This window comes from Myiozetetes cayanensis, unplaced genomic scaffold (genome assembly GCF_022539395.1).
Source record: "Myiozetetes cayanensis isolate MyiCay16 unplaced genomic scaffold, myiCay2020 scf60, whole genome shotgun sequence".
Taxonomy (NCBI): Eukaryota; Metazoa; Chordata; class Aves; order Passeriformes; family Tyrannidae; genus Myiozetetes; species Myiozetetes cayanensis.
Genome location: NW_026087854.1, coordinates 30,200 through 49,427, shown reverse-complemented (window position 1 = coordinate 49,427; position 19,228 = coordinate 30,200). Strand labels below are relative to the sequence as shown.

Below are 19,228 nucleotides of genomic sequence, written 5' to 3'. Positions count from 1 at the left end.
TCCAACCTAAACCTCCCTTAACACAACTTCAGGCCATTCCCTTGTGTTCTGTCACTGGTCACCACAGAGAAGAGATCAGTGTCTGCCTTTCCTCTTCCCCTCATGAAGAAGTTGTAGACTGCAATGAGTCTCCTCCAGGCTGAACAGACCAAGTGCCCTCAGCCGCTCCTCATATGGCTTCCTCTCAAGGCCCTTCACCATCTTTGTTGCCCTCCTTTGAATGCTCTCTAATAGTTTAATATCTTTCTTATATGTTGTGGTGACCAAAACCGCACACAATATTCAAGGTGAGGCTGCACCAGCACAGAGTAGAGCGGGACAATCACCTCCCTTGTCCAGCTGGCAGTGCTGTGCCTGATGCCCCCCAGGACATGGTTGTCCCTCCTGACTTCCAGGACACACTGCTGACTCATTCAACTTGCCATCAACCAAGATCCCCAGGTCCCTTTCTGAGGCACTGCTTTCCAGCATCTCATTCCCCAGTCTGTATGTACATCCAGGGTTGCCTCATCCCAGGTGCAGAATCCGGCACATTCCCTTGTTGAACTTCATATGGTTGGTGATTGTCCAGTCCTCTAATTTGTCGAGGTCTCTCTGCAGGGCCTCCCTGCCTTCGAGGGAGTCAACAGCTCCTACAAGTTTTGTATCATCTACAAACTTGCTTAATATCCCCTCCAGTTCTGCATCTAAGTCATTTATGAAGATGTTGAAGAGCACAGGGCCCAAGACGGAGCCCTGCAAAACCCCACTAGTGACAGGTCACCAGTCTGATGTTATCCCATTCACCATTACCTTCTGTGCACGACCCGTGAGCCAATTGCTCACCCACTGCATGATGTGTTTATCCAGTTGTGGGCTGGATATTATACTATACTAGTAGTTTTTTAGCTTTTACACTGTGTAGTAAATAATCCTTATTAAGATCTTCTGTCTGTTCACTCTGTTCATTTGTCTGTTCGTCATAATAATTCATTTTTTAATAAATATACCTGATTTACCATCATTAAAACCTGCAGGACAAAGTGATTTAATCACACCTCTATAATTTCTTAAATTTAAACCGATGACATAATCTGAGGCTAAAATTGGACCCAACCACACCTAGACTCCTCTGTGAGAAGGAGTTTAGAAAGCAGGAGAGTTTTTTCTGCACCTCATGACTCAATGGCAGGGTTTCTTTAATAACCTTTGTCTAAACCTTCCACTCCCCCTGTAAGACACATTTCTACATTACTTCATTGCACTTTTTTAAGAACAAGCTTTCTTCTTCTGGTTTTGACTGGATTGTATACAGTCCACCTTCTGACTAGAGTCGGCATGATCAGACTACTTATACCCAGGGCAGATTTACATTTGGGATCTAATTTAACCAACCTTTGATTACAGATATCATAACTTTTGGTTCACTGGTGAGAAGTGTTTGTAATTAAGAGTTTTTTTCTGTTTAATTCATGATTTGCCTGCATTTGTAATAGCTCAGAACATATTACAGTCTTGTAACAGAGACTTGCTTCTGGTTTGTTTCCTTTGTTAATTAATCATGTAGAGGTTCAATGTATTTGAAAAAAGAATTGAAGGTTTAAAACATTTTTAAAATGAACTTTTAATATCCTGTTTGATATTAATGGATGCATACATTTGAAATGTATCATGAGAAATTTAATTTCTGACATAAATACAGCTTAAAAAAAATGCATCTCCATGATGTTCCTGCCATAGGCCAGAATTCAGGAGCTCCAACTGCTAGCTGCTCTCAGATGTTGAGGCTTCCTTGATGCCTCCCACATGCTATGATTTGAAATGTTCGACAAATGTAGCTGAAACATTAGGGAAACTGAGAGGGAAATAAGGAAACTTTGGCCCCTACAACAATACTTAGTATGATAACTGTAAAAAAGAAAGGGTGTAGTTTGTTTGTTTTATTTTTTTAAATACAGTGTTGTGATAATTTGGTCTGGGATATAGAGTTAATTTTCTTCATAGTAGCCAGTATGGGGTAAGTTTTGGATTTTTGCTGGAAACAGTCTTGATAACACAGAGATGATTTAGTTACTGCTGAGCAGTGCTTACACAGAGTCAAGGCTTTTTCTGCTTCTCACCCCATCCCATGAGCTAGTAGCCTGGGGGTGCTCAAAGTTGGGAGGGGACACATCCAGGACAACTGATCCCAAGTGGCCAAAGGGATATTCCATACCATATGACATCATGTGCAGCATATAAGCCTGGGGGAAGAAGAAAAAAGAATGGGGGGACATTTGGAATGATGGCATTTGTCTTCCCAAGTAATTGTTACATGTGATGGACCCTTGCTTTCCTGGAGATGGCTGAACAACTGCCTGCCTATGGGAAGTGGTGAATCAATTCCTTGTTTTGCTTTGCTTGCATGCACAGCTTTTGTTTTATTTATTAAACTGTCTTTATTTCAACCCACTTTTTTTTTTCAATTTTACTCTTCTGATTTTCTCTCCCATTCCACCAGAGGGGGAGTGAGGGAGAGGCTGTGTGGGGCTTAGTTGCCAGCTGGGGTTAAACCATGATATGCTTTATTTTGGTCTTAGGGAAAATGGTGTGGGGAGATATGTTTTATTTTTTTGTTTGTTTGTTTAATCCAAATAACTTTGCTTAAACATTTATGCTGTTGACACATATTAATGATCTTAAGGTATGTAACTGTTTTCTTCCTTAGACTGATCTTAGAAACTATGAAATGCATAATACTGCTCAGCACTGCAATACTTGAATCTCAGCAGGTAAATGTCAGTTGTAGCTTTTGTTGCAGTTTTGCAGATCTGCCAACATCAATAGGAGCAGGGGTGCAATTTGAAAGTAACAGGAATGTGCAAGTCATTTAAACCAAAGAATGTGGCCCAAAGGATGTGTTTTATACTGATGTTAAAATTATTGAAATTATTACTTGAAGTGAATATGTAAGAAATTCTGCTTCTAGAGCTGCCCTATCAATATTTAATGGAGACAAGGATATAGGAAATACTTTTTTTTCTTTCAGCAAGCAGGTGAGATGGAACAGAAATTGAATGACATTGAAAGGAAAAGACTGTTAGTTAAATTTACTTTGTTTTATATTTGAATATACAGTTCCTGTTTTAAAGTGCTTCTTGTAGCAATATTAATTTACATCTGAAGCAACTACAAAACTCTCAATACAGTTATAAAAATTCTGAAAAGAATATGAAATACTGTAAAAATGAGCTGTTGTGCTTGAATGAGACTGACACGTTAGAATAAGAGATACAAGAAGCAGAGAACTGGGCAGAAGATCTATCTTTAAGGGCAATTGTTCTACAGTCTTTTCTGTGAGTCTGGAGAAATCGTGTTTAATTTTATACAGTGTATGTAATCAATATACTAAACTTGATATAGATTAATATGTGCCATGAAAGTACACTTTAAGAATTTGAAAATGTAACCTTTCTGGAAGTTTTTATCTCTAGAGACTCAGAATGTGACCATGCAACTCTTTGAAGTGAAATTTAATTCCTGATACACAACAAATGTTCAAACAGGTTGTGAAGTAAGATAACACGCAAGTACCCCCAAAATGCCAGGTAGTGGAAATTCAGGAAAATTTATTTCAAAGTCAAGAACACTAAACGAAGAAAATCACAATTGTGCTTCTAACACCGGGCCTGAGAAAGACATGCCCCTCTGTTCTTCCTCAGGTTGGGCTTTATTGTTTCTAACTCCCCCTGGCTCTCCCTCGAAAGGAGTCCTGCAACATGTCTGTGAGGGTTTATCTCTCCTCATACCAGAGAGAGAGCATGAAAACCTCTCTGGAATGCAGGAGGAGAAAACATCCAAACTATCTGAGAAAGGTGCTTTTTCTTAGGCAGGAAAGCTTTCTTAAGCAAAACAAGCTCTCATCTCCTTGCCATAAATCTTCTGGAAAGGGTATTTTATCCTTACACAGGTAGCATAGCTGATAAAACTATCAGAAGACCTACTTCATAGCTGTTCTGTCCCTGTTCAAGACCAGGTTGGATGGGGCCTTGAGCAATCTGAACTAGTGAGTGGCATCTCTGCCCATGGCAGGGAGGTTGGAACTAGATGATCTTTAATGGTCCCTTCCATCCCAAACCATTCTATGATTCTATGGTTCTTAAACCAAAGATCTATAATTTCTAACCTCACTTCTGGGAGGGAGAAGTACCCCAGTACAGCTCTTCCTCTGCACACCAGCAATCCCTGTGGAGGATGCTGCAGAGCTCAGACAGGATCCATGACCCCACTCTGCTCCTGTAGAAAGCTCAAACTGGAAAAAAAAAGTTAGTGTTTCGTTTTTGCCTTTTTTTTTAATTAAAGTATTATGTATAATTTTAACCACCAAAAAGTTTATACTCTTAATTTTAACTATCACTTTGGCATGTACTATATGGTGATTAGTTAAGCAAAGCATCCAGGAGTAGATGCAACCTGTAGCTGCTGTCCCACATGGCAAAAAATCCTAGAGAAACTGGTAAAGTGGAAGAGGTGGCTTCATCTTGTTAACTATGCAGCTAAGCAGTATTTTAAATGTATTTTTACATTGACAGTTGCCTTCATGTTTGAAGAAAATTGACTACATCATAGTGTGTAATTGTATTGGGTTTGTGTGGCAAGGTTTTGGTCACAGGGTGGCTACAGGGGAGGCTTTTGTAAGAAGATGCCAGAAGCTTCCCCCAGTTCTGACAGCCAGTGCAGGCCAGTTCCAATATGGACCCGCAGCGGGTAACACACTCAACTGTGGAGACCTGGGAAGAGGTCTCTCTTCTGCTGTTAGCATGTGTCCCTGAACAAGTCAGAAAAACAACCCTCTGATCCAGGGGACTGCTCAGTGAATGGTCCTCATAATGGATCACTGACAGACTGGTTGGGCACAAGTGTCTTGGCTTTCCTCGGGCACTGACAGACAAATCAAACACAAGGGGTTTGAGAAAAATCTCTTATCACAACCTCCCTCTAGGTCTGAGATCATTGAAGCATGTCAAGCCCTAAACCTTAACAAGGCAATTCTACTGACACTAATTTATCTTTCTAACACCCAATCAGCAACAGTGGTAGCACCTCTGTGAGAACATATTTAAGAAGGGGAAAAACTGTTGCACAACAGCAGCCAGAAGAAAGGAATGAGAATATGTGAAGCAACTTTGCAGACACCAAGGTCTGTGAAGAAGGAGGTGGTGCTTTAGACACTGGAGCAGAGATTCCCCTGCAGCCCACAGTGAAGACCACGGTGAGACAGGCTGTCCCCCTGCAGCCCATGGAGGTCCACAGAGGAGCAGTTATCCACCTGCAGCCCGTGGAGGACCCCATGCTGGAGCAGGTGCATGCACCTGAAGGAAGCTATGACCCTGTGGAGAGGATCCCATGCTGGAGCAGATCTTCTGGCAAGACTTGGGATCCTGTGGGGTACCCACGTGGTTAAGTTTGTGGAAGACTGTCTCCCATGGGTGGGACTCCATGTTGGACTAGAGGAATGTTGAGGAATACATTTAGGGCAGGTAGCTCGGTGTGCAGCTGCTCTGCAAGCTGCAGATTGAGCTCTGGGTGGCAGGAGCCCGAGGCAAGAGGTCGTGAACTGGTGCCGACTCTTTTGCTCAGCCAGGTGACTGGACGCTGAGAGACACAGCAGGAGTGGAGGACTCAGCAGGAAGACTTCAGACTTTTGCGCGCTTAGACTGTGAGAGTATAAAAGCCCAGGGATTCGGTTGTACGGGGTGTTATAGGTTACCAGCAATGCCTTAAAGAAATTGAAGGAGCCAATTTACAATAGTAAGCAAATTTATTAGTAAGCGGTAGATAAACAATCGGCGCGCCGGGAGGGGGGGGGGCTGTTTAGAACCAAAGAAAGTTCTCTCACAGCTCGCCACCGCCCCCCCTCAGGCTCTCAAACTTCCCCTTTTGAACCCCCCGGTTCGCCGTCCAGACATGCTCAGTACATAGGTTCTTATCCATACATAGTCCGGGGCATGCTTTTTGCACATGCTCAGTTGCAAAGTTTTCCCCATGCATGTTCCCGGGCTGTGTTACCGGCGTCCGTGGTCTGGGGGTTTCTTTGTGGGCCGGGGTCTCTGTGATGAAGATTTTTAGTCTTCCTCGATGTCCGCTAGATGAACCCGGCTTGGAGCATGCGCCTTTAGTAGGTATTCTTTCCTCCCCTTCCAGTCTTATCGTCTATATAAATCACTTTGACTTCTTGTTTAAAGGAAGCTTCTCAGTGTCCCCAGCTGGTGCCGTTTGATTACAGTGCCAGACTTCCCTCCCCCCTTTCTTATCAGCCTCGAGAACAAATGCCAGCTTGTTAGAGGTAGTTAACAGATATGTGGGAAATACACACGGAAATCACATATCAATGTCCTGAAGTTTTACTAAGTTTAACAAAAAAGAATCCCCTCTAAAATATAGTTTATTACACGGGGTCCCTCCTCGGAGGCAGCTGCTCGAGCTTTTTCTGTGTTACTGCGCCGCGAATAAATTGCTGTAAGGATCCAGATGTCTGAGACTGCTATGGGAAACCTGGGCTCTAGCCGGTAAGGAAGCCTGGTCTGACTGCGTGTGAGTGGGGTGTGTAGGGAGTCAAGCGGGCATCCATCAGCTCACTGGAGCCGCCCGCTGCGAAGGGGCTTCAGTCCCAGCACTTAGAGTCTCTGGTGGTGGGAGTGTGACTGCCAGAGTGGCTCCGGAATGGTCAGACAGGGAGAGCATGAGGAAGGAGCGGCAGAGATAACGTGATGAACCGATCGCAAGCCTTGTTCCCTCTCCCCCTGCACCGCTCAGGGAGGAGGTAGAGAATTCGGGAGTGAAGTTGAGCCCAGGAAGAAGGGAGGGGTGTGAGGAAGGTGTCCTAAGATTTGGTTTTATTTCTCATTACCCCACTCTGATTTGATTGTCAGTTAATTATATTAATTTCCCTAAGTGGAGTCTCTTTTGCCTGTGACGGCAATTGCTGTGATCTCCCTGTCCTTATCTCGATCCACGAGCCTTTCGTCGTCTTTTTCTCCCCCTTGTTCTGCTGACGAGGGGGAGGGATAGAGCAGCTTGGCGGGCATCTGATGTCTAGCCAAGGTCAACGCACCACAGTAATATGTTAAATAAAAACATTGGCACTCTTTATAAGTGAGTGTCAGCTTTTAAAAGGTGGATCTGCTGTGTTTTGAATGAATTCAAGTAAAACGTAGAGCTACTTGAAGCGATTTTTAAAAATAAAAAATAAAAATAATAAAAATTGATGTGTTGCCCCTTTATTTTGTTTTATTTGTATTTTGGCACTGCCTCAAACAGCCCCTTCTCCGGGCCCCGCTCATAGTGGGCGTGGCCTGGTGCTGCTCCTCAGGCCCTGGGACGTGGCGTCACCATGGGCAGTAAGATGGTGGCCGCCACTAGAGTCGTACAGGTAGCGGTGCTCGGCCTGCGGACCGGGAGGTGGTTGGGGCGGCTGGGGCCGGGAGCATGGTGCCTGGAGCGGGTGGTAGGCCTCGCTTCGCGCGTGGCCGCCGGGGTCTGAGGTGGCCGAGGCCAGAGGCACCGCTGGAGAGGCCGGTGTCCTTGGCGCGGGGGAAAAAGCATGCGGCGGGGCCGGCCCGGTGGCACCGGTCATTTGATTCCGGTGCCTGGTTATTCTGGTACCCAAGGATGTTATTGGGCAGACTGCAGGCTGCTCCTTTAGGGTGGCTCTTCAAGAGGCGAGGGCACTAACCAGTATCTCCTTTCTAAGCCATCCTTCTTCCCTTCAAGGTGAGCGTGAAACATGGAGTTTTTGAAAAGACATATTTCAAAAATAAGCACAGTGGCTTTGAATACCAAACTAAAATATATAGTTTTTTTTCTTAGTGTAACTAGTCAATCCCAGCCAGCCAGCTGAACAAATACATACAGGCAGAGCACTGCTAGCAATTTCATGTGCTAAAATTTTATCATTCCATTTTTGCTGCTGTGGTAACTATTTCTGCATACACACTGATTGCTGTGAGAAAAGGAAGAGAATGCTTTTTCCTGTTCTGAACACTAGGGTGGGGGAGTGCCTTTAAAGGTGAAATTTCCCCTTGGGTAAAAATAGAATTTAAGTAATAATTTTATCAGATTGCTGGTGCACAAAGCAGCAGTATAGAAGTGGTTGTTTAATATGTTGTATGTTCCATTTTATTGTAAAGTTAATGTTTGTCTAGAAATATATTTTATTCTCTCTGTTTCTCCTACTACATTGTCTTGTTCTAGGTAGTCAAGCCACATACTCCATTAATAAAGTTCCCAGACAGAAAAAGTAGTCCCAGACCTAAAAGTAAGTATTTAATCTATAGATACAACTTATGTCATATTTCTTTGCATAAACTGTTTTATATAAGAACCAGCGCACAATTTTTCTGCTTTGATGATGCGACTCAACTGATTTTGAGCAGGGTTTCTGAATCGTAGTTGTTTTAGTTTGAAGGCTTCCTTTTCAGACTCTATACAACTGTGGAAATATACATAATACCGTGGGAATATAAATATGACGTGCATGCCTTTATTTTTTTTGATCAAGGCAGATTCACAAGGATTTCTAGTGTTTTCCTATTTATATAAAAGGTCACATTTTTGAAAATACTAATATTTGCCTAAAGTGATAGTGTCCAAGTGAATTTGAAACAGCATTAGATATTTGGTGATATTTGCAAAAAATGATGTTGCGTTTTCCTCATCCTTTCTTTTCCTAATTGGAGTGTGTGATGTCTACAGTATTTAAAACCCTGATTTATGGCTAAGAGCCATTCCACTGTACATTTTAAGAAGTGTTTCTTTGTGCTAATAATGAATGCTGAGAAAAAATTAACTTCATTGCAATCTTTGACATTAATTTTTACACCTACAGCTATGTTTATATTTATAGGAACCTCAATACTGTTATGTTTAGAACATCAAAGTTAATGAGCTGTATTTTGTTTTAATATTCCTTTTGAGTGAATAAAGCATTTGAAAAAAATGTAGTAGATGTTTTAAAAAGCTCTGTTGTTATTCTCATTTGTTTAGAAATTATACCATACCATGTATTTGCCACAGTATTATATTTAGGATTTAGCTTTCAGTTTAGTTTATCCATTAACATTGCAAAGTATCTACAGTACCACTTCTGACTTACCTGTGAATTCTTCAGGAACTATTTTCTGCCATAACTTTCAGTCAGAATTTTGTATCTTGTGCCCAGTTCAGCCAACTGTCTTTCATGCCAGTAAATTACTTTCTTAAAGGCTTAAAATCATGTTAGTTAGCTCATGCTTATCTTTGCATCACAAGATTTTTGTGGCTATATATTTTAAGTATGTTAGGCCTTTCTGCCTTAATCAGTTTTTGTTGCCTCACTAGTAAATTGCAATCTACTTCACTTGGCTTGAATGCTGTAGCAATAACTGTTTCACTATACCAGACTGTTGCTTCTACATAGCTAAACAGAGCTCTGCAGATCAAGACTATACTTTTAGGGATGTGAGTGCTTGAAAGGCCAGCCAAATTCTATTATCATATTACTACTGCAACATGATGGTCTCAAACAGGGAAGGGAAAACTGTAGTAGGGACTGTATCTGAGTTTAAGCAACAGCAGTATTAAGTCAGGTCTTGACTTGGGGTTTTTGATTGGCTAATGCTTCTATTCCAAATACACTTCAGACTTTTAAAAATACAATAAAAGAAAATCTTAGGCAAATCTCTAAACATTTATGTGGTATATAGAACAAATTTGGAGAAACTTTCTTTATTTTTCATGTATAAGATGTGTTACTTCTTAAAGCAAAAATACTTTGTAGTCATTACTAGCCAAAACTATTATCATCGTTGTGTTGTTTTCTTCTGTTTTCATCTTCTGTTCCCTTTGCCTTCTTATTTAAATTTTAAAATTTCAGCTTAATGGCATGCACCCTGTTCAGGTTGTGCTCCTTCTGGTGGGTTCTCTTCCTCCTTGCTCTGTTTGGGACCCTTCTTTGTTGATGCCATTTTGTAATATTAAAAATGGGTACAGCATTGTATTGCATGTCGTGGTATGTCACAGTTGTGAGCTTTATCTTTCTGTAAGCCTCTACCTCTTTTTCACTTGTTTGTCTTTATAGTTGCAATTAACAAAAAGCATAATCTTAGTGGATGTTAGTTATTTATCTTAGTTATCTTTTTACGTAACCCCCTCCATGCACACATTTAATACTTTATGCTGCTTCTGCAAGTCCAGCTTCCCAGTGAAAAAGCCTTTGTTAGGATCTATGCTGATTTATCTTCTGTTTCCACATCAGTATGTCTGCCACTCAAATATGCTTTCTTTTACTTTCAGGATTTTTTTACTGTGTTTTTGGTATATTTAACAACAATAAAAACAGCTTGTGAGAAGTAGAGTATCTTTTAATTCTTTTAAGTATTTGTTATAATGAAGAACATTGTCAATAACTGGTAACTTTTATTGGCTGCTGACTAATTAATTTTACAGTCTAGTTATATTTCTGTAATGGTTTTGCAATCTGGATTTCAGTACTGGAATCTCTGCAAACAAGTATGCCATCTCTTGATGCTTCAAAAGCACAGGAGTCTATAGGAGGCAGATCACCAGCACTTCAAAATATTTCACCTGTTCATAGAGTACAAGGTATACCAGACACTTCTGAATTAACAAGAACCTTACCTCAGAAATACAGACGGAAACTAATGTCAGATGAAGAGATTGAATACATTCAGGTAAGTTTCATTTGTTGGTGTGTATTGTCTGTATTTACTTAGCATTTCTCTTATTTCTACACCTTCTTCCAAATTTAAAATATGGTATTACATTGTAATTTTTGGCAAGTGTATACTTGGAGTTTTCACTGCTTTGATGCACAGTACCTAAACTACAAAATTTTAATACACAAGGTACCCAACTCTCACTAATTACTAGCTTGCAGTATCACTGATTAGAGAGATACAGACTTAAAACAGACATGCAGACATTTTGTGATAGTTGTAGCCTATATTAATCACAGTCACTACCTGTTTTGTAACAGCTGTTTAATGTGTAATTTGAATATGCTGGACAGGAGCACAAGTCTGTTTTTAGACCAGCAAAGGCTGTTACCAGGTGACTGAAGTCCAAAATATTCCTCAAGCTGGTTTTTATAAGTTATGTATTAGTAAGTTACCTCTTGTATTTCTAGTAGTGGAAACACTTTATTAAACTTGATATCAATATTTTCTGCAATATTTGCAAATACAGCATTGTATATAAAAGGCAAGAAAAACCTGCTTTTGTACTGTAAAAATTTTCAGTTGTAAACAGTGATGCTTAAAAAAGGAGAATGCACAAAATATGAAGAACTGGAGAGATGGGTGTGAGTTTGAAATGAAAAGACACATAACTGTTAAATTATGGTCACACTGTAGGTGTCCTTACATTAATAGAGAAAATCAGTTTTCTTGCATGTATATCAGTAGGGTATTATAATTAGAAATAAAATTATTTATTTTCCATAGTAATACACTCAACCTCTAGCATAAATTTTCTAATGGTAAGTTGTAAAATAATTTTGTTGGCAAAATAATGAATTGAATACCTTTCTCATTTCTCATAAAGATTGTAATGGCTGACCTTGGCTTTGTTTTTACTTGGGAATTTGGGCAGTGAAAATAATTCTAAAACTTCTCTTTACTACTGCTGTGTTTATCAGACCTTTCTAAAGTGAGTAAGTCATGTTTCTTCAGAGTGGGAGAATTGGAAGCAGCTATAATTATAGGTTGTAGGTGTTGATCTTTTTGTATTCTCCCCTGAACTGAATGGAGTTGTTATGGGTATATGCTGATACTTTGACACTCTATGCATGTTCCTATACAAATTAAAAATCAATGTCTAAATCAAAAATTAAAACTAAAACTCTATTTGTTAATCTAGAACAGTGAAAAAGATTTGATCTCCATTTCCCATTCTTTTAGTGAAAAATATTTAACTATATGCTTTTATTTTACAGCGTGGAGGTCCAGAATAAATATGGAAGATTATATGCCACTGTTGAAGAATGAAATATTATAGTCACAATAAAGGCATTTCCTTAATACTATGATTATATACTAATAGCTTTAATAAAAACCCATATGAAGGGTGAGAAGGTTGACATGATACACTATATATTAGAGATTGAGAAAGCCATCAACAAAAAATTTAAGTAGCATTTGATGTCCACACCATTAAAGCATTTTTCTAATTAGCTATTTGCAAACTTGCCTATAGAAATTAGTTGTTTTCTATTTAAAAAGATTCAGATGTCTCATTAGGATTGATTTTTATGGGCAGAAAAGGGACACTGAAGTATTCTCAGTTATTCTCAGTTATTATTAAGACTGGGGTTTTTTTTGTAGTTATACAACTATATATATCAGATCTGAGGTTGGGAAAAAATAAATATAAAAATAGGGATTATTCAAATTATTAACTGTTTCAAAAGAGAGCCCTTTGGGTCTAATTACACTTAGAAGTGTAATTATTACTAGATCATGGCACTCAGTGCCACATCCAGCCTCGTCTTAAAAACCTCCAGGGACCTTGAATCCACCACCTCTCTGGGCAGGCCATTCCAATGCCTGATTACCCTCTCTGTAAAGAACTTCTTTCTAATATCCAACCTAAACCTCCCCTGACAGAGCTTAAACCCGTGCCCTCTTGTCCTATTGCCGATTGCCTGGGAGAAGAGACCGACCCCCACCTGGCTACAACCTCCATTCAGGTAGTTGTAGAGAGTGATGAGGTCACCCCTGAGCCTCTTCCTCTCCAGACTAAACAACCCTAGCTCCCTCAGCCTTTCCTCATAGGACTTAATATGTGTCATCTGTAACTAAAGCCTTTTATGTGGCAGACCGAAGTGAGCCAGGCTCTGCCTGTGCATCTCAGGCTGGTACAGCCAACGGCCTTAGCCTCAGTCATGCTGCTTTCAGCCAAGGGGCAGTGTAGTACTCATAAGAGGAGAAACCCACACTGACCTCCCCAGCCAATTCCCCATATGTAGTACTGGGACTTTATCCCCTCCCACAGTGTGTAGGGGTTTTATTTGGGCAGGACTAGGGTGGTTGGCACATCCCCTAGTGTTGACCAGCCAAGTGGCCTCAGCTAAATTTTCCTCCCAATGCTTCCATGTCCCATTACCTAATGCTCTTAACATGGTTTTCAGCAGTCCATTATACCTCTTAATCTTCTCAGAGGCTCATGGGTGATAACGGATATGATAGATCCACTTGATGTCATGTTTCTTTGCCCAAGAACTTATGAGATTGTTCAAAAAATTAGTCCTATTATCTGATTCAATTCTCTCTGAGGTCCCATGTTGCCAACAGAATATGTCTATTGAGGCCTAAGATGGTGTTTCGATCAGTGGCCTGGTTTACAGGATATGTTTCCAGCCAGCCAGTTGTTGCCTCCACTATGGTAAGTATTTAGCTCTTGCTCTGGCATGTTCATGGCAGTGGTCCAATGTAGTCAATTTGCCAGGCCTCACCATATTGGAAACCCAGCCACTGCCCTCTATTCCAGGGAGATTTTACTCACATGGTTCGCTTAATTGCAGCACATGTTTCACATTCATGAATGACCTGTGTGATGACCTCCATGGTCAGATCTACCCCTCAGTCACGAGCCCATCTGTATGTCACATCTCTTCCTAGATGTCCTGATATTTCATGGGCCCATGGGGCTATAAATAGCTCACCCTTCTGCTCTAAGTCTACCTGAGTTATTCCAATCTTGGTAGCCTTATCCACCTGCTTAATGTTCTGATGTTCTTCAGTGGCACAACCTTTGGGCTTGTGAGCATCAACATGACGCATTTTCAGTCACGTTTTCCACCCGTGCAGTGATGTCCTGCCACAATGCAGCAGCCCAGATGGGTTTACTCCTGCGTTGCCAATTGGCCTTCTTCCACTGCTGTAGCCACCCCCATAGGGTGTTAGCCACCATCCAGGAGTCAGTAGAGAGGTATAGCACAGGTCACTTTTCTCGTTCAGCAATCTTTAGGGCTAGTTGGATGGCTTTCACTTCTGCAAACTGGCTTGACTAGCCCTCTCCTTCAGCAGCTTCAACGACCCTTCTCGTGGGACTCCACACAGCAGCTTTCCACCTCTGATGGTTTCCTACCACACGGCAAGATCCAACAGTGAATAGAGCATAGCTTCTTTTGTTCTCTGGTAACTCGTTATATGGTGGTGCTTCTTGGGCACAAGTCACCTCTTCAGGCAGTTCTCCAAAATCCCTGCCTTCTGGTTAGTCCATAATCTCTTCTAGGATTCCTGGGAAATTGGGTTTTCCCATTTGGGATCGCTGTGTGATCAAAGCTACCCATTTACTCCATGTAGCACTGGTTGCATGATGTCTTGAGGGGATGTTACCTTTGAACATCCAGTGCAGCATGGGCAAATGCGGTGCCAAGAGGAGACATGCTTCTGTTCCAACAACTTGTGAGGTGGCTTGAACCCCCCATAGGCTGCTAATATCTCCTTTTCAGTTGGTGTGTAGTGGGCTTCTGATCCTCAATAATCCTGGCTCCAAAACCCTAATGGCTGACCTCAGGTTTCTTCTGGTGTTTTCTGCCGAGGTGACACCATGCTCTCCAGCTGCTGTGTAGAGGATATTTCACACAGTTGGTCCTGTTTGAACAGGTCCCAGAGCTACTGCACAAGCTATCTCCTGTTTGATCTGCTCAAAGGCCTGTTGTTGCTCAAGGCCCCATTCAAAATGGTTCTTCTGGGTCATTCGATAGAGGGGGCTCACAAGTTGACTGTAACCTGGAATGTGCATCCTCCAGAAACCCACAAGGCCTAGGGAAAGCTTGTGTTTCCTTCCTGTTAGCTGGTGGAGACATAGATGCTATTTTTTTTACTACATCCATGGGCACATGACAGCGTCCATCTTGCCATTTTATTCCCAAGAACTGAATCTCCCGTGCAGGTCCCTTTACCTTGCTTTGTTTTATGGCAAGACCAGCTTTGAGAAGAATTTGGACTATTTCCCTCCCTTTCTGAAAAACTTCTGTTTTGCCCCATACAACGATATCATCAATATTTTGCAGGTGCTCTGGAGCTCCCCCCTGTTCCAGTCTGGATCAGTCCATGGCAGATGGTTGGGCTGTGCTTCCACCCCTGGGGCAGTTGATTCCAGGTATACTGGACACCCCTCCAGGCGAAGGCAAACTGTGGCCTGCACTCTGTTGCCAGAGGAATGGAGAAAAACACATTGGCAATATCAGTTGTGGCGTACTACTCGGCTGCCTTTGACTCCAGCTCATACTGAAGTTCCAACATGTCTGGCACAGCAGCGCTCAGAGGCAGTGTGACTTCATTCAGGCCACGATAGTCCACTGTCAGCCTCCACTCCCCATTAGACTTCCGCACTGGCCATATGGGGCTGTTGAAGGGTGAGCGGGTCCTGCTAATCACTCCCTTTTTCTCCAGTTGATGAATTAGTTCCTGAATGGGAATTATGGAGTCACGGTTGGCGCGATACTGCCACCAGTGCACTGTTCTGGTAGCAATGGGCACTTGTTGGTCTTTGACTTGCAGCAATCCCATGATGGAAGGATCCTTTGAGAGGCCAGGCAGGGTAGATAATTGTTTGATCTTCTCTGTAGCTACAGTAGTTACACCAAAAGCCGATCCATACCCCTTTGGATCTTTGAAGTCTCCCCTCCTGAGGTAATCAATGCCAAGTATACAAGAGGCCTCTGGGCCAGTCACAATGGGGTGCTTTTCCCACTCGATCCCTGCTAAACTCACTTCAGCCTCCAACACTGATAATTCCTGGCATCCCCCTATCACTCCAGAGATCCAGATGAGTTCTGCACTTCTGTGCCTCAATGGCATTAATGTGCACCTGTCGAGGGTGGAGCAGCAGAGGCCTACAGAGAATGGAGACAGATACAGAAAGGCTATGAAGAAACCTCGGAGGAAGAAATCGATCTAGAGGTGCTTTGACAGCTGCAACTGCAGGAAGCGCCTGAGATCCAGCGATAAGACGCCGCTTCCACAGACCCCTGCAGGACCCCCCTATCTGTGCCCCTCACCATTCCTTCCCTTCCTTCCCTAACTCCCAAATCTCCCTATATGGCTGGACATATCCCTGCAGCCAATCCCTCCATTTTCCCTTATCTCTGACCCTTAGGATTCGTGCCCCTGGCAAGAATCCCACCCTTGTTCGAGACCCTTCTATGTACCCCTCTATATAAACTGACACCTTGTTTTAATAAACGCCATTTTGTGAGTCACCTATCTGGGGGCTCGTCTCCTATACAAGATGTGCTCGAGGGTCCTTCGCGGGGACAAACCCCACCCGCGATATGCACCATACACCCATATCTACAGAAGCTTTATACCTGTGCCAGGCCATTGAATCCACACAGTCCAGTAGACCAAATCATCCCTTTCCTCCTCCTGGCTGAAGGCAGGGACCCTCTATTCCTGTTCCAGGTCAGAGTATTCACTGTCTGACCATTGTGATGCCAGACCAGTGGTCCCCTCACCAGGATCAGAGAAGTTGATTTCAGTCCTCTTACATCTGAGAGGTCACTGTTTTCTTTCTTGGGTCTCTGTGGCAACTACATGGACAGCTTTCCTGGGTGACCCCTTCTTAACATTTCCCTCTTAATTCACATACTCAGGCTTCCAGCTTAGAGGTGGGTTCACCATCCCACTTCTTCATGTCTTCCCCCGGTCACGCAGAAAGAACCAGAGTTCACCACGTGGCCTGCGCTTGGGGCTTCCTTTCCCTCTGACTGGGGCAGGAGGGGACCGATCTCTTGGGCTGCCCCTGAGAGCTGAGATGTTTGCCTGTGGGAATGAGGAAGTGCCTAGACTTTCTTCTACATTTCAAAGCCAGGAGGACATCACCTCTACAGTTGGTGGATCCATCTTTGGGTAATATACTGTTACCAGGCTGTTAAAATATGGCACAGGGGAGCTTTGAACCACCTTCCTCACATGGCCATCATGTAAGGAACATCCTCTGGGTCTTTGGGGATGTCACTATAGATGTTACTATAGATGATTTCCAGCACTGCTAATTCTCTCAAGTACTGGAGTCATATGACTCCCACTACTGGAGTCCCAGAGTTCTGATGAGGTCAGGGACTGGGTAATCTCAGTTTCCTGTTCGATTTGTCTGACTTCCTTTGTTGAAGGACCAGCTTTTTCATCTGACCCCTTTTAACACACAGATAATATAGAAATACCAAAAATTATGTTTCTCCATTGTTTCTGCCTGTGAAAAACTTCCTACCAAAAATTCTCTGTCGGCTTTCTGCCAGAAGTTCTCACCAGAACTTCCCACTGGACTTTTCCTGCCAAAAGACCCTGCTATTGTTTATGGTTATCATATCTCCTTGAACATCTGAATGGGGCTACATGCCAAGAAACCATGTACAACCTCCTTTGAACACTATAAAAGTTGAGGACAAATTTTAGAAAATCAGGGGAGAGAGAACTGGTTGCCCCAGCTGAGAATCTCTCCACCTCTCCTTACCCTTTTCTCCACCACCGCATGCTGCCTACCTGCTACTGGAGACTGGAGTTCTTCTGGCCTGGAGAAAACTGAGACCCACTGTACCACATGTGAGTTATATCTTATCCTTCTACCCTTACCATATTTCTGAGGGCCAGGGAGGTGCGGCTGAACTAACTGAGACCCTGCACTGCTTGGGACACAGCTTGACGTGAGCGCAAAAACACACATCCTGGCCGCATTCCAGAGAACTAAACTTGTTAAGACACCCCCCGCCGCAGCTACAGAGATAACATTGAAAAGCAGCAGAGAGAGGAAAAAAAAGACAGAAAACTGCTTCTTCCCCCCCACCACTCACACCAGCTCGGCGGAAAAGGTAGTTTTGGTGGTATCTTTTCTCTGCTTCTAAAAAGTAATCTTAGCATTTTACAACCTTTTCTTATTTTTTCCTCTTTTCTCTTTGCATCTCTTAGCAATTAATAAAATCAGGTTTTGGTATCAACAGGTAACTTGTGTGAGTTTTAATTTTGCTCAAGGGAATATTCAAATCTGAAGTTCATTCTGAAATATTTAAGCAGATTGTAACACCCCTTGCCTCCTTCTACTCCTTCTTCCTCCCTTACTAATTGCTGATATGGACCTGTAGCTTGTCTTATCCATTTCTTCTTTTTCATTACTGGGGCAATGACTGTAGTTGTTGTGGTTTGAGTCCCTACCTCAGCCATAGTGTCCTCCATTGCAGTTTGGGTCCCTGCCTCCACTACAGTCTTCTGAGAGTACTGAACTGTGGCTCAATAAGCACAGGCCAGGCCCCAGTACAGAGCAAGAAGCTGCTGGTTTTGATTAGGGTAGGCAAGGCACCCTTCCATCAGGTGACATGTCAATTTGCTAGGGTCAAATACCTGTTCAGGTGTGAAGTCCCAGGTAATGGGAGGTGTCAAATGCCCTAGGAACACGCCCAGATCCCTCCACACACCCTGCCACCTGGGAACTGGACACCTCAGGGTGCGTCCCAATATATCATCACCTAAAGTTTGTTTTCTCCTACACCAGGATAACACCAGATTTCAAGAACTCCGTAATGTGCTGACAGTATTAGCAACATAACATTACCAAACAGCTCACATAAGGATTAGCAAGTGTCGGGGGTTTGACCCTGGCTGGATTTTAAACACTTATTGGAAACCACTTTCCCCCCTCCTCCCCCTCTGCTCTTCTCGGAGGAGAGGGGAAAAAACCCCAGAGAATTCCTGAGTAGAGATAAGAACTGGGAGATTCACTTACTAACTAATTTTTCACGGGCAAACAGACTTAAAGTGAATAGAACTTAAATTTATTGCTAACAAACTTAAAAACGAAATTATTGCTAACAGAATAAGAATTAAAGAATAAAACAGCCTTAAAACACAACACCTTTAACGGGGTTTGAGGGAGACATGCTCTCCACTGTCCATCTCTCAGGGACAGAGTCAGGCTAAAGCAAGCCCCAGTGCAGAGTAACACACAGCACATAAGCACGCAGGCAATCCTGTAGCAAAGAGAGTTTATTTAGGTTTCCAGCAGCTCATAAGGCTGGTGGGAGGAACAGCGGGGCTTGGCCACTCGGCTAGCCAACGGGAGGAGACGGGAGATTAACACCCAGTAGGAACCCAGGGACCGGAGAGAGACAGGTGGGACAACCAATGGAGTTAGAACAGGGGCGGGGGCTGGCTCAGTGAACAGAATCAAGATGGAGCTGCCCAAGGAAGCCCTGTGGGGATTGAGTGAGAGA

At 42.8% G+C, this 19,228-nt stretch overlaps 1 protein-coding gene across 3 annotated transcripts; it reads left to right on the top strand.

The window, feature by feature from the left end:
- The first annotated feature begins 6,022 nt into the window (after positions 1-6,022).
- LOC126651399 (alpha-ketoglutarate dehydrogenase component 4-like) lies at positions 6,023-12,199 on the top strand. Of its 3 annotated transcripts, none has more exons than XM_050337284.1 (4): positions 6,023-6,140; positions 8,216-8,275; positions 10,486-10,688; positions 11,951-12,199. In XM_050337284.1, exons 1-4 carry the CDS (start codon positions 6,074-6,076, stop codon positions 11,966-11,968), a joined length of 348 nt encoding a protein of 115 aa, XP_050193241.1. In that variant the 5' UTR covers positions 6,023-6,073; the 3' UTR covers positions 11,969-12,199. The 3 variants fall into 3 exon arrangements, with proteins under 3 accessions (XP_050193241.1, XP_050193242.1, XP_050193243.1); XM_050337286.1 differs by lacking the exon at positions 6,023-6,140 and adding an exon at positions 7,304-7,390 and having other exon boundaries at positions 8,212-8,275; XM_050337285.1 differs by lacking the exon at positions 6,023-6,140 and adding an exon at positions 7,303-7,390 and having other exon boundaries at positions 8,212-8,275; positions 10,486-12,040.
- The last annotated feature ends 7,029 nt before the right edge of the window (positions 12,200-19,228 follow it).

Bases quoted from the DNA above. Each gene is read 5' to 3' on its own strand.
- LOC126651399 (XM_050337284.1), top strand. From the start codon at position 6,074: ATGAAGATTTTTAGTCTTCCTCGATGTCCGCTAGATGAACCCGGCTTG. The intron at 6,141-8,215 runs GTATTCTTTCCT...TGTTCTAGGTAG, and splicing joins GGAGCATGCGCCTTTAGTAG to TCAAGCCACATACTCCATTA. The intron at 8,276-10,485 runs GTAAGTATTTAA...TCTGGATTTCAG, and splicing joins AAGTAGTCCCAGACCTAAAA to TACTGGAATCTCTGCAAACA.